The sequence below is a fragment of the Pleurodeles waltl genome, chromosome 6, assembly GCF_031143425.1.
Source record: "Pleurodeles waltl isolate 20211129_DDA chromosome 6, aPleWal1.hap1.20221129, whole genome shotgun sequence".
Classification (NCBI taxonomy): Eukaryota; Metazoa; Chordata; class Amphibia; order Caudata; family Salamandridae; genus Pleurodeles; species Pleurodeles waltl.
The window spans coordinates 1,207,649,815-1,207,662,323 of NC_090445.1; the positions used below are offsets into that span (position 1 = coordinate 1,207,649,815).

General features: G+C 50.1%; 1 protein-coding gene across 1 annotated transcript in view; it reads left to right on the top strand.

The window, feature by feature from the left end:
• MYPN (myopalladin) overlaps positions 1-12,509 on the top strand; it is a 2,801,288-nt gene that overhangs the window by 783,603 nt on the left and 2,005,176 nt on the right. Inside the window, exon 4 of the mRNA XM_069240514.1 lies at positions 12,314-12,365. Within this exon, the coding sequence (XP_069096615.1) occupies positions 12,314-12,365 (52 nt within the window). The remainder of the gene's footprint in view (positions 1-12,313; positions 12,366-12,509) is intronic.

Sequence of the window (12,509 nt, forward strand, 5' to 3'; positions counted from 1 at the left end):
TGAAGGCCTTGGAGGGGTGGTTACATGGCAGTAAAGTTACTGATTATGAAAGCCTGTATAACTTGATCCTGAGAGAGCATATTCTTAATAATTGTGTGTCTGATTTGTTGCACCAGTACTTGGTGGACTCTGATCTGACCTCTCCCCAAGAATTGGGAAAGAAGGCAGACAAATGGGTCAGAACAAGGGTGAACAGAAAAGTTCATACAGGGGGTGACAAAGAGAACAATAAGAAGAAAGATGGTGAAAAATCTCAAGATAAGCATGGGGATAATGGTAACACCAAAGATCCCACTTCAAATCTTAAACACTCTTCAGGGGGTGGGGATAAAACAAATTCTTCCTCTTCTTCTCAACCTACACAATTTAAAAAGCCTTGGTGCTTTGTGTGTAAAAACAGAGGCCATAGGCCAGGGGATAAGTCCTGTCCAGGTAAACCCCCTGAGCCTACCACCACTAATACATCAAGCTCTTGTGCCCCTAGCAGTAGTGGTACTAGTGGTGGGACTGCTGGCAACAGTCAAGTTAAGGGTGTAGTTGGGTTCACTTATGGGTCCATAGTAGAAACTGGGGTAGTCAGTCCCAAGGCAGTTTCTGTCACACCTAGTGGCATTGGCCTTGCCACACTGGCTGCTTGTCCCCTTACAATGGATAAATACAGGCAGACAGTTTCAATAAATGGTGTTGAGGCCTTGGCCTACAGGGACACAGGTTCCAGTATCACTTTGGTGACTGAAAACCTAGTGCATCCTGAACAACACATCATTGGACAACAGTATAAGATTATTGATGTCCATAACTCCACTAAGTTTCTTCCCTTAGCTATAATTCAGTTTAGTTGGGGTGGGGTTACTGGCCCTAAGCAGGTGGTAGTATCACCTAGCTTACCTTTAGACTGTCTCTTAGGTAATGACCTAGAGGCCTCAGGTTGGGCTGATGTAGAGTTTTATGCCCATGCAGCCATGCTGGGCATCCCAGAGGAATTGTTCCCTCTCATTTCTACTGAAATGAAAAAGCAAAGGAGAGAAGGCCTGAAAACTCAGAATCCCTCTCCAACAACAGGTAAAAAGAGTATCACAGTATCCCCTAACCACCCTACCATTCAGGATACCATTCCTGTGGTGGGAGAAACCTCTCCTGGGGTGGCACCTGTTCCAAGGGAATCATCAGCTGGCAAAGCTGTACTCCCTGAGGTGGAAGTACCTCTCTGTGGGATAACTAACATTGGTGAGAAAAAGAGCACAATTTTAGTTAACATGGAGCATCCCTCCAACCCACCCAGAGAAACTTTAGTGCAGAAACTCTGCACTGCCTCACAACACTTAGGACAGCATCCCTGCCCAAGTGTGGAGCTCATAGGACAGCCTCCCTGCCCTGCTCCAACTCAAGAGAAACAGCATCCCTGTTCTCTCTTCCAGCCATATGGACAAAGTTTTTGCCCAGCTATGGCTTTACTGAGACAGCATCCTTGTCTGGTATTTACATCACTACAAATAGGTTCAGTGGACAATTCCCACTGCTCTAAACTAAAACTTACTGATAGAAACTCTGAAAATACATCTTCACATTGTTGCTTAGCTAAAAAAACTTCAAACAGGGTGGTTTACATCCCCACAGGGAAGTAACCATATAGTGGATGATAAAGGGAGTAACCAGTCTATTGCAGAGCTACTCTCTACTTATCACCACTTAGACAATAAAGTCTCAACTGGCCAAGGTTAGCTTTATTGTCCTTCGTTTTGGGGGGGGGGTTGTGTGAGAAAGTAGCCTCTTTCTAGCCTTGTTACCCCCACTTTTGGCCTGTTTGTGAGTGTATGTCAGGTTGTTTTCACTGTCTCACTGGGATCCTGCTAGCCAGGGCCCAGTGCTCATAGTGAAAACCCTATGTTTTCAGTATGTTTGTTATGTGTCACTGGGACCCTGCTAGTCAGGACCCCAGTGCTCATAAGTTTGTGGCCTGTATGTATGTGTTCCCTGTGTGGTGCCTAACTGTCTCACTGAGGCTCTGCTATCCAGAACCTCAGTGGTTATGCTCTCTCATTTCTTTTCAAATTGTCACTAACAGGCTAGTGACCAATTTCACCAATTCACATTGGCTTACTGGAACACCCTTATAATTCCCTAGTATATGGTACTGAGGTACCCAGGGTATTGGGGTTCCAGGAGATCCCTATGGGCTGCAGCATTTCTTTTGCCACGCATAGGGAGCTCTGACAATTCTTACACAGGCCTGCCACTGCAGCCTGAGTGAAATAACGTCCACGTTATTTCACAGCCATTTTACACTGCACTTAAGTAACTTATAAGTCACCTATATGTCTAACCTTTACCTGGTAAAGGTTAGGTGCAAAGTTACTTAGTGTGAGGGCACCCTGGCACTAGCCAAGGTGCCCCCACATTGTTCAGGGCCAATTCCCCGGACTTTGTGAGTGCGGGGACACCATTACACGCGTGCACTACATATAGGTCACTACCTATATGTAGCTTCACAATGGTAACTCCGAATATGGCCATGTAACACGTCTATGATCATGGAATTGCCCCCTCTATGCCATCCTGGCATAGTTGGCACAATCCCATGATCCCAGTGGTCTGTAGCACAGACCCTGGTACTGCCAAACTGCCTTTCCCGGGGTTTCACTGCAGCTGCTGCTGCTGCCAACCCCTCAGACAGGTTTCTGCCCTCCTGGGGTCCAGCCAGGCTTGGCCCAGGATGGCAGAACAAAGGACTTCCTCTGAGAGAGGGTGTTACACCCTCTCCGTTTGGAAAATGGTGTGAAGGCAGGGGAGGAGTAGCCTCCCCCAGCCTCTGGAAATGCTTTCATGGGCACACATGGTGCCCATTTCTGCATAAGCCAGTCTACACTGGTTCAGGGACCCCTCAGCCCTGCTCTGGCGCGAAACTGGACAAAGGAAAGGGGAGTGACCACTCCCCTGACCTGCACCGCCCCTGGGAGGTGCCCAGAGCTCCTCCAGTGTGCTCCAGACCTCTGCCATCTTGGAAACAGAGGTGCTGCTGGCACACTGGACTGCTCTGAGTGGCCAGTGCCAGCAGGTGACGTCAGAGACTCCTTCTGATAGGCTCCTTCAGGTGTTGCTAGCCTATCCTCTCTCCTAGGTAGCCAAACCCTCTTTTCTGGCTATTTAGTGTCTCTGTCTTTGGGGATTCCTTAGATAACGAATGCAAGAGCTCATCTGAGTTCCTCTGCATCTCTCTCTTCACCTTCTGCCAAGGAATCGACTGCTGACCGCGCTGGAAGCCTGCAAAACTGCAACAAAGTAGCAAAGACGACTACTGCAACTCTGTAACGCTGATCCTGCCGCCTTCTCGACTGTTTTCCTGGTGGTGCATGCTGTGGGGGTAGTCTGCCTCCTCTCTGCACTAGAAGCTCCGAAGAAATCTCCTGTGGGTCGACGGAATCGTCCCCCTGCAACCGCAGGCACCAAAGAACTGCATCACCGGTACCCTGGGTCTCCTCTCAGCACGACGAGCGAGGTCCCTTGAATCCAGCAACTCTGTCCAAGTGACTCCCACAGTCCAGTGACTCTTCAGTCCAAGTTTGGTGGAGGTAAGTCCTTGCCTCCCCACGCCAGACTGCATTGCTGGGAACCGCGACTTTTGCAGCTACTACGGCCTCCGTGCACTTCCGGCGGAAATCCTTTGTGCACAGTCCAGCCTGGGTCCACGGCACTCTAACCTGCATTGCACGACCTCCTAAGTTGTCCTCCGGCGGTGTGGGACTCCTTTGTGCAACTTCGGGTGAGCACCGTTTCACTCCACTTCGTAGTGCCTGTTCCGGCCCTTCTGCGGGTGCTGCCTGCTTCTGAGAGGGCTCCTTGTCTTGCTCGACGCCCCCTCTATCCCCAGACGCAATTGGCGACATCCTGGTCCCTCCTGGACCACAGGAGCATCCAAAAACCCTAACCGCACGATTTGCAGCTAGCAAGGCTTGCTGGCGGTCTTTCTTCAGGAAAACACTTCTGCAAGACTCTCCACGGCGTGGGGGATCCATCCTCCAAAGCGGAAGTCTCTAGCCCTTGTCGTTCCTGCAGAACCTTTAGCTTCTACTGTCCAGTAGCAGCTTCTTTGCACCCACAGCTGGCATTTCCTGGGCATCTGCCCATCTCCGACTCGCTTGTGACTTTTGGACTTGGTCCCCTTGTTCCACAGGTACCCTCGACTGGAAATCCATCGTTGTTGCATTGCTGGTTTGTGTCTTTCCTGCAGAATTCCCCTATCACAACTTCTATGTCCTTTGGGGAACTTTAGTGCACTTTGCGCTCACTTTTCAGGGTCTTGGGGTGGGCTATTTTTTAACCCTTACTATTTTCTAATAGTCCCAGCGACCCTCTACAAGGTCACATAGGTTTGGGGTCCATTCGTGGTTCGCATTCCACTTTTGGAGTATATGGTTTGTGTTGCCCCTATCCCTATGTGTCCCCTTTGCATCCTATTGTAACTATACATTGTTTGCACTGTTTTCTAATACTATTACTGCATATTTTGGTATTGTGTACATATATCTTGTGTATATTTGCTATCCTCATACTGAGGGTACACTCTGAGATACTTTGGCATATTGTCATAAAAATAAAGTACCTTTATTTTTAGTATATCTGTGTATTGTGTTTTCTTATGATATTGTGCAAGTGACACTAGTGGTACTGTAGGAGCTTCACTCGTCTCCTAGTTCAGCCTAAGCTGCTCTGCTAAGCTACCATTATCTATCAGCCTAAGCTGCTAGACACCCTATACACTAATAAGGGATACCTGGGCCTGGTGCAAGGTGTAAGTACCCCTTGGTACTCACTACAAGCCAGTCCAGCCTCCTACATGTGGTGACAGCAAGAATGAAATAAAGAGACAAAGATACGGAAAAAAGAGAGATGGGGAGAAAAGAGAATAGGAGCAGGGAGAGGAATAGGCGTCAGTGCAGTTAGTCGATGACCGAGAGGGAAGGAGGGAGTACCATGACATGGATGAAGTGACAAGGTAGGGTGAAGGGGAGAGAGGGGTGAGAACACTGCTTGAGGACATTCAATCATAATGATCAATGGGATGCTGGGTGGTGAGGACTAGTAGTGCTGCATGCGGGAGGGCCTCTGACTTGGGGCCTGCGATTCAGTGACCCTCAAATAGAAGCCATCAGGCCTCAGGGGTAGGGAGAAAGGGGGCCCAAGTCCGTAGGAACACCTCCGTCTTGTCCTGTAGGCCATATATAAGTCTTTTGTGCGAGGCAGTTTGATACATTGTTGAGATCCACTCGTCATGGGAGGGGGGTGTGGGTGCACGCCAGTGTCGTAGCATGCATAGTTTGGCCGTTGCCAGCACAGTGTGCAGGAGGCGTGTTTGAGGACGGGTTAGTCCTTGAGCATCGCCAGCATTGTGCAGTAGAAGGGAGGGGGTAAGAGAGGGCAGGAGAGGTAGAACCTTTCTAAGAGTGTTCCTCCTAATTGCCAATAAGGTTGAATGAATGGACAATCATTCAAAATATGTAGCAGGTCGCAGCAAGGGCGTGAGCAGCACCAGCAGGAGGCATGCAGCAGCAACCCAGCAGCCCGAAGTCTCTTGGGTGTCCAGTACCACTCATGTAAAGACTTGAAGAGACTGAACTTCAAGCGGGCCTCTCATGCCCCACTGTCTCATGCCTCCGGTAGGTCAGCCCAATCCTCTAGCTCATATTCTATCTGTAGTCAGGCTTGGCATTTAGCTTTGAGGGAGACCAAAAGGGGGAGGGAGTACAGGTGGCGGTTCAACAGGGCATGTATGCCTGACACAACTCCTCGGGAAAGACTCCATGTTTTCAAATAGTGGAATACAGGGGAGCGGTGAAGCTCCCAAGGAGAGCTCCCTAAGCGACGATGCAGACAGTGTTGGAGCTGCAGATAGCGCCACAAGTGGTGGGTGGGCAGAGCAAATTCTTCTCAGAGGGTCACAAAGGATTTCAGTTGGCCATTGACTAGGAGTTGATCTATGCGTAAGAGGCCTTTTCAACCCCACTCTTCCCAGTTTATTGTTTTCCCTCCGATAGACAATCCTGCTCTACGCCATAAAGGAGCCCTATCATGCAGCAAGGGATCAACCCCCAGTAATCGGTGCGTTAGTTTCCAAGAGTACCACATGGCGTGGATCATGGGGTTGATGGGTCGAGGAAGGGAATCTCTTGTGCCGTAGAGTACATTGAGGCCAGGCAGTGAGTGTAGGATCGTATGTTCCGCCATCACCCATAATGGCGGATCTGGTGCCCCCGCTAGCAAGAAGATGAGTTGCGAGAGGTGCAGCTCTAGGGCACAGTGTTCCACCGAGGGAAAGCTGAGTCCACCACATTCGCACCTAGCAAGTAGTGTAGCCTTGGACAACCTAGGATGCATGGACCCCCAAACAAAGGCCCGTGTGCGACGGTCCACCTCTCTAAGGAGAGTCAGAGGGATTTGCAGGGGAAGCATTTCGAGAACATACAAGACCCTTGGCAGGGTCACCATGCGTACCGCCTGTACTCTTCCCCACATGGAGGGACTGAGGTGTGACCATTTGTTGAAGTCTCTCATTGTGCTGGATCAAGATTGTCTGCCACCATACAGTCCAGGCCTCTGTTAATATAGATGCCCAGATATTTGAGGGGGGATTGCTTCCAGTTAACCGGTAAGCCCTGTATGGTCGCAGTAACTGTCACTGTGGAGAGGGGGAGTGCTTCGCTTTTATCCCAATTTAATTTGTAGCCCAAGAGTGTTTCGAAGTCAGCTAAAATTGATCAGAGCACCGGAAGCGACTTAGCTGGGTCAGAGAGTGTGAGCAGTATATCATCGGCGTACAAGTATATGGTGGAGCAGCCGCCCGGGTGGGTATGCCGGTGGTGAGTTACAATCCACAGATAGCAGCCGCTAAGGGCTCCACAGCTAGGAGAAATAGTAATGGCGAGACAGGGCAGCCTTGCCGGGTCCCTCTCCTTATGGGAAACACATTGGACAGAAAACCCCCGCAGTTGACCTGTGCTGCCGGGGAGTCATACAGCAAGCGGACCTTATTGATGAAGCCCAAATCGAGTCAGAGTTTCGAAGAGGTACCACCACTCTATTCCATCAAATGCCTTTTCAGCGTCAAGGGATAGGATGAGTCCCGTGCCGACCAGAGGGAGTGCAGGAGGGTTCTTAGATGATTCCGGGAGGAGTGACCAGGTGCGAAGCCCACTTGCGTATGGTGGATAAGGGATGGTATAACTTTCTTGAGGCGTGTTGCCAGAATTCCCACCAGGATTTTAATGTCCCCATTGAGGAAGGAGATGGGGCGGTAGCTGGCACATAGAAGAGGGTCCTTCCCTGGCTTGGGTAGGACTGCTATTGAAGCTTAGTTAGAAAGGGGGTGCAAGGAACCTGTTCGCTCAGCCCTGAGGAAGGCCTCGTAGAGAGAGTCCACTGTTTCTTCCCCAGACCATTTATAAAATTCCACCGCAACCCCGTCCTCCCCCGAGGCCTTGTGATAAGGTGTTTCATTATTGCTTGCGCAATCTCTTCCCTGCTGATCTCCCCCTCCAGAAGTGCTCTTTCTGCCTCCGAGAGACGAGGTAGCTGTGCCTTCTCAAAAAAGGAATCCAGTTTATGGTTGTCTACAGCTGTTTCAGGGGTATACAGATTTTGGTAAAATCGCCCAAACTAGTCAGCTATCACCTGGGGTTGAGTGAAGGTTGCACAGTCTGAGCCACTGAGGGCTGGGATAGCTAAGGCCGCTTCTCTTTGGCGGAGTTGAGCAGCCAGTAAGCGCCCCATACAGGTCCTTGCCATTGGGGGGGGGGGACAAAAGAGGGGTAGAGGAGGGAAGGGCAAGAGGTACAGAGGGGAGTGTGCTACGTCCATACAGTAAGACCTGTGGGTTTGGATGGAGGAGTGACGGACTCCTGTGCATCGATGGACTGCAAAAGAGCGGCCGGAGAATAGGCAGCGGGCTGGGCTGGAATGCCATGCCAAAGAAATAGAAAATTCCAAATAGGAATCCTACAGCAAGTACCCCGCAACCAGAACCTATCAGCCGTTGAAGTGTAGATGTGGTTGCGAGTCCGGTCCGGTGTATAGGATGCGGGGGGCAGACCTTCACCCAGGGCAACTAAGATGGAGGGGTGGGGAAGGAGGGGAGGACCGCAGAGTGGCCAGCGGGGTGGGGGTATGGGGGAGCAAAAGGATCTCAAATCCAAACCCTGTGTGCCACAAGGTCCCCCCCACCACTACGGTCTGTGTCGGTTCAGGGGCAATACGCGCTGCAGGGAAGGCATGTGTGGAGCTTGGCCGATAGCGGGGGTTGTGCCCTCCCATCGTAATGTGGACATCAGAGACATAATAGCTGAGAAGGTGCATACCCTGCCCAGGATGACAGGAGGTCGGAAGCGGATGGGATATGTACGACATGTGCGGATCCGCACCTAAGAACAGTGTCATGGAGATAATAGAGCCTACACATACAGTCATTCGTTGTGGCAACCAAATATGCAAATTGAAAATAGAAGAACTACATCAATAGTAATGATAGAGCAATAGAGCCATAAACTATGGTTATAACAGAAACAGTCACATTTGGAGGATATGAATGGGTTACTTAGCCGTCCATTAAGCAGACACTCCAGGTGTACCGTCGGAAGACCTCGGACACTTCAAGAAGTCCCTCATTGCGGTCAGTCCAGAGGAGGCGTTGGTTTCAATGGGGAGTGGTACTTGTCCCTGCCTTGGTCCTGGGTGAGGGCAATCACAGCCTGAAGGGCGTGCTCTCTACCTTTCTGTGATTTTTGTGAGCAGTCGTAGGTTCTGCCCCTCTTTTGCGTAGTGGTGTGTGCCATAGGCTTATGAGAGTCCAAATGAGAAGAAGAAGGGCCATCTGGGGCAGGCGGGTTTGACAGCAGGGGTGTAGGTGAGTTGTCCATAATGTGAGTTGCAAGGCGTTCCAGAAAAGAACATAGGTCCACTGGTTCTAGGAAGTCTCTGGATTTGCCGTCCTGTGTAATCCACATGTGAGCTGACTCGAAGAGGCCGAATTTAATGTTTAGATTCCTTAGTTGTGGGCGAAGGGCCAGGAAAGCTTTCCGTCTCTCATTCGTTTCTCGTGAGAAATCCATGGCCATTTGGATTTCATGGCCCTCCAGAGAATAGGGGCCCTGGGACCTGGCTGCAGATATAACCTGTCGGGCCTGCTTGTGGAGTAAGAAACAAGCGATAATAGGGTGAGGTTTGTCCACTTTGGCCCTATGGGGGGGGGCGATCTTGTGGGCCCTTTAAAACTCCAACAGTGGAGAGAAGGCAAGGCCAGTGAGAGCAGGTAGTAGGTCCCTGAGAAAAGCCCTGACGTCAGAGCCCGCCTTGTGTTACGGTATGCCACAGAAGCGGACATTGTCCCTCCGAATCCTATCCTCTAGGTCTGTGATTTTTGCCCTGAGGAACTGCAGCTCTGAATCTCGCTCCGGCAGTGTTGCAAGGTGACCTTTGACAGATGTGAGACCCAAGTCTAGGTCCGTTACTTTGTCTTGAAAACTGGCTATGTCGGCCCGAATGGAAGTGGATGCTGTTGAAAGGTCCGTGATCTTCAAGTCCATGGCTTCTAAGCAGTGACCTATGGCAGCAATTTCCTGGAGTATGTGCTCTGTGGCATCAACCGGGCGAGGGTAGGTAGGTGGAACTGCAGAGCTGGAAGAGGTCTTTAGCGATGCAATGGGTTTAGGCTGTGTGAGAGCTTCCGAAAAAAGCAGTTGGCGGAGTGTTTACCCGTTGGTTTGCCGGTGGGCATCTCCGCCCAATAAGGAGGATCTTGCAAAACACTGGAGCCGCACTATGCTGGCAGGAAGATGGCGTAGTAGCGTGGGAACTGGTAGTGGTCCTTTGCGCAGGACAGCTGGTGCCAGGGCTGCTCTGCGGACGCTGAGAAACAGGGTGGGCGCAGGGTTCAGGTGGTGTTTGATGCCAGGTGACCCCCCTGGCGATGCCAGATAGAGTGCCCCGTTAGCTGCCCCCGATCTTCGTCAGCTTGCTATCAGGCCTGATGTGCGGGCAGAAGACAACACCATTTAGGTGCTCGGTTTCGCTTGGCTCCTGGGATCTGGTGAGTCAGCTCGTGGCACGGGGCCAGCGCACAGGCCGACAAGGCTCACCTCTTGCAGATGCCAGGCCCTTCAAACAAGAGAGGTCTCCAGGAAGCTCGAACTCCAGGCGACTGCGACAAGGGCTGGCGGACCGAGGTGTAGGGGTTCAGCCAGTCCCTTCCGCCGCAGCCATCTCTCCGAGGGGTACCCCACCGCGTAGACCAGCGGCCCCTGGGCGACTGGTGATGGCGGTTAGTCCATGCCAGGGGGAAGGTGGGGGCAGAATGTGTTGTGGGGAAGGGCCCCAGATATGGCGTCAGTGGCTCAACTTGTCCCACAGCCATGGCTGGGATCGTATGTGGCACGTTTTGCAGCCGTCCCCGAGAAGGTCGAGTGTAATGTCCAAGACGGGAGGCAGCGGGCTGCCTGTCCACCACAAGGCTACCTCTCAGTCTGTCGTTTATGGGCCGCCACGGGACCTGTGGGAATGGCGGACAGCGTCCTCCTCCGCCGCGGCCGGGTGTAAGCCGTCTCTGCAGGACCGCAGGCAACGCTCACCACGCCCCCGGAGGCGAAATTAAGGGCGCGGTCCACCGTGAGGCAAATGGCCGCAGTGTGCCGTCATCTCTCACGTCCCCGCAGGGGAGCAATAATCCAGGCGGCTGTCTCTGCTGGGCCAGGGAGGGAAACGAGGGGTTCTGGGAACACTCCCGACGGGCTATGGCCCCTCTGTCCTCCCCCGGCAAGATCCGACGAGCGGAGCTCCTAGATCAGGCGGCCATTTATCTCTGTAGCCAGACCACGCCCATAGCACTGCTCATTTCAACAGAAGCAACAGCTTTAGGATGGGACACAGCCATGTGCCTGGTCTCCTCCCTAAGAGAAACTGGGAGTGCCTAAGACAGCTAGAGGACAGCAGATACACATGAAGAATGTCACTCTGCCCATAAAAAAACAGGGCCTTTATATAATCTTACAAAGGCATGTACTCACTTTTGGAAGAAAATTCCTGTGTAAAGGCATGCACTATTTGGCTAACATTGAGTTAGCACTTGCTTGACTGGGAGAAGAAGTGCCCAGAAACAGTGGTGAGGCCTCCATGTTTCCAGTTGTACTGTCAACTGCATAGTCTCAAACTCACACTGTTGCTGAATTACTGGATGCAATTTAGACAGTGCAGCTTCTTCAGAAATAGGCACACAGCCTCCATCTGCATATGTGTGCAGACAGTGATCATGACATGGTCACAGAAGCTCTTCGATGAACCCAGACCTGTGGGATACTCCTAAATTCAGGAAGGCAGACGGGTAGATGGAGTAGCTGGAAAATTACACAAAAGGTAATGGCTACTGATCTCTTAGATTTTACATGTGATTGCTCTCTGGACTCACCTGGTTTATGCAGCAGCATTACCAAAACTCAATTTGAATGAATAACCACAAATATTTGTCATACTAATTTCTTTATTTCATTATGGGAGGAGATGTGGCCTAAAGGCTTGAGCTGCCAAGTTCAATAAGGCGTCAGCTCAACATCCTGTGATTCTGAACAAATAACTTAATTTCCCTATGCCTAAAAAAAAAAATCTGACCTTGTTAAATGTAATCTGTAAGGCGCTCCAATGCCTTTCAGCTGAGCTCACGCCACGTAGAACTACAAAAATTTAACCTTTTTGTAGTGCACTCATAGGTACTTGAAGTAGCTGTGCAGGGAGGGAGGAGCTGCTGCAGCACCTCCAAAATAACCATGCTGAAGTTCAGAAGGTGAATGAGCAATAAAGATGTCTTTTAAATTGTTTTCATTTTGCCACTTGTGCTGTGCTTTAAAAGTCAGAGGTGGGATGTCAGGCTATGTCTACTGACACACTGCTGCTTATAATTTTAAAATGGAGAGTAATGTTTACTTTTCTTTCTCTGACTGCAAAGTGATAGGATTTTGAACTATGTGACAATCTTCCTGTGTTACATGTAGTGTGAAAGAAAAGCCTGTAGATGTTATTTTGTTTCCTAACACAGAGAAATATAAATACCTGTAAATGAGCTGGTCGTATATTCTAAAATATATCATCATTTAGAGGAGTATAAATTAACCACATTTTTTGTACTACTGAAGTGTGATGGAAGTAAAGATTTTAATAGGATCAAAACAAATCAAGACACCTAAGTGGGTACGAATGATAAACATTTGCTTAAACCTAAGTATTTGTTATGATTAAATTGATTATTATGTTCCACTTTAATTTTAAATTTTTCCTACAGGAGCATCTTCTTCTGAATCGGAAAGTGATCATAGCAAGGAAGACATCGATGAGTAAGTGTTTTTTTTAATCTGTATGCAAAGAGAATTCAGAACAAAGGGTGGTTTAACAAGCATTGCTAAAAGAAGAGGTACTCAACAGGTTTAGATTACCTGTTCCAATTCATTCCTAATCCGCAGTGCTTAGTTATGAAAAAC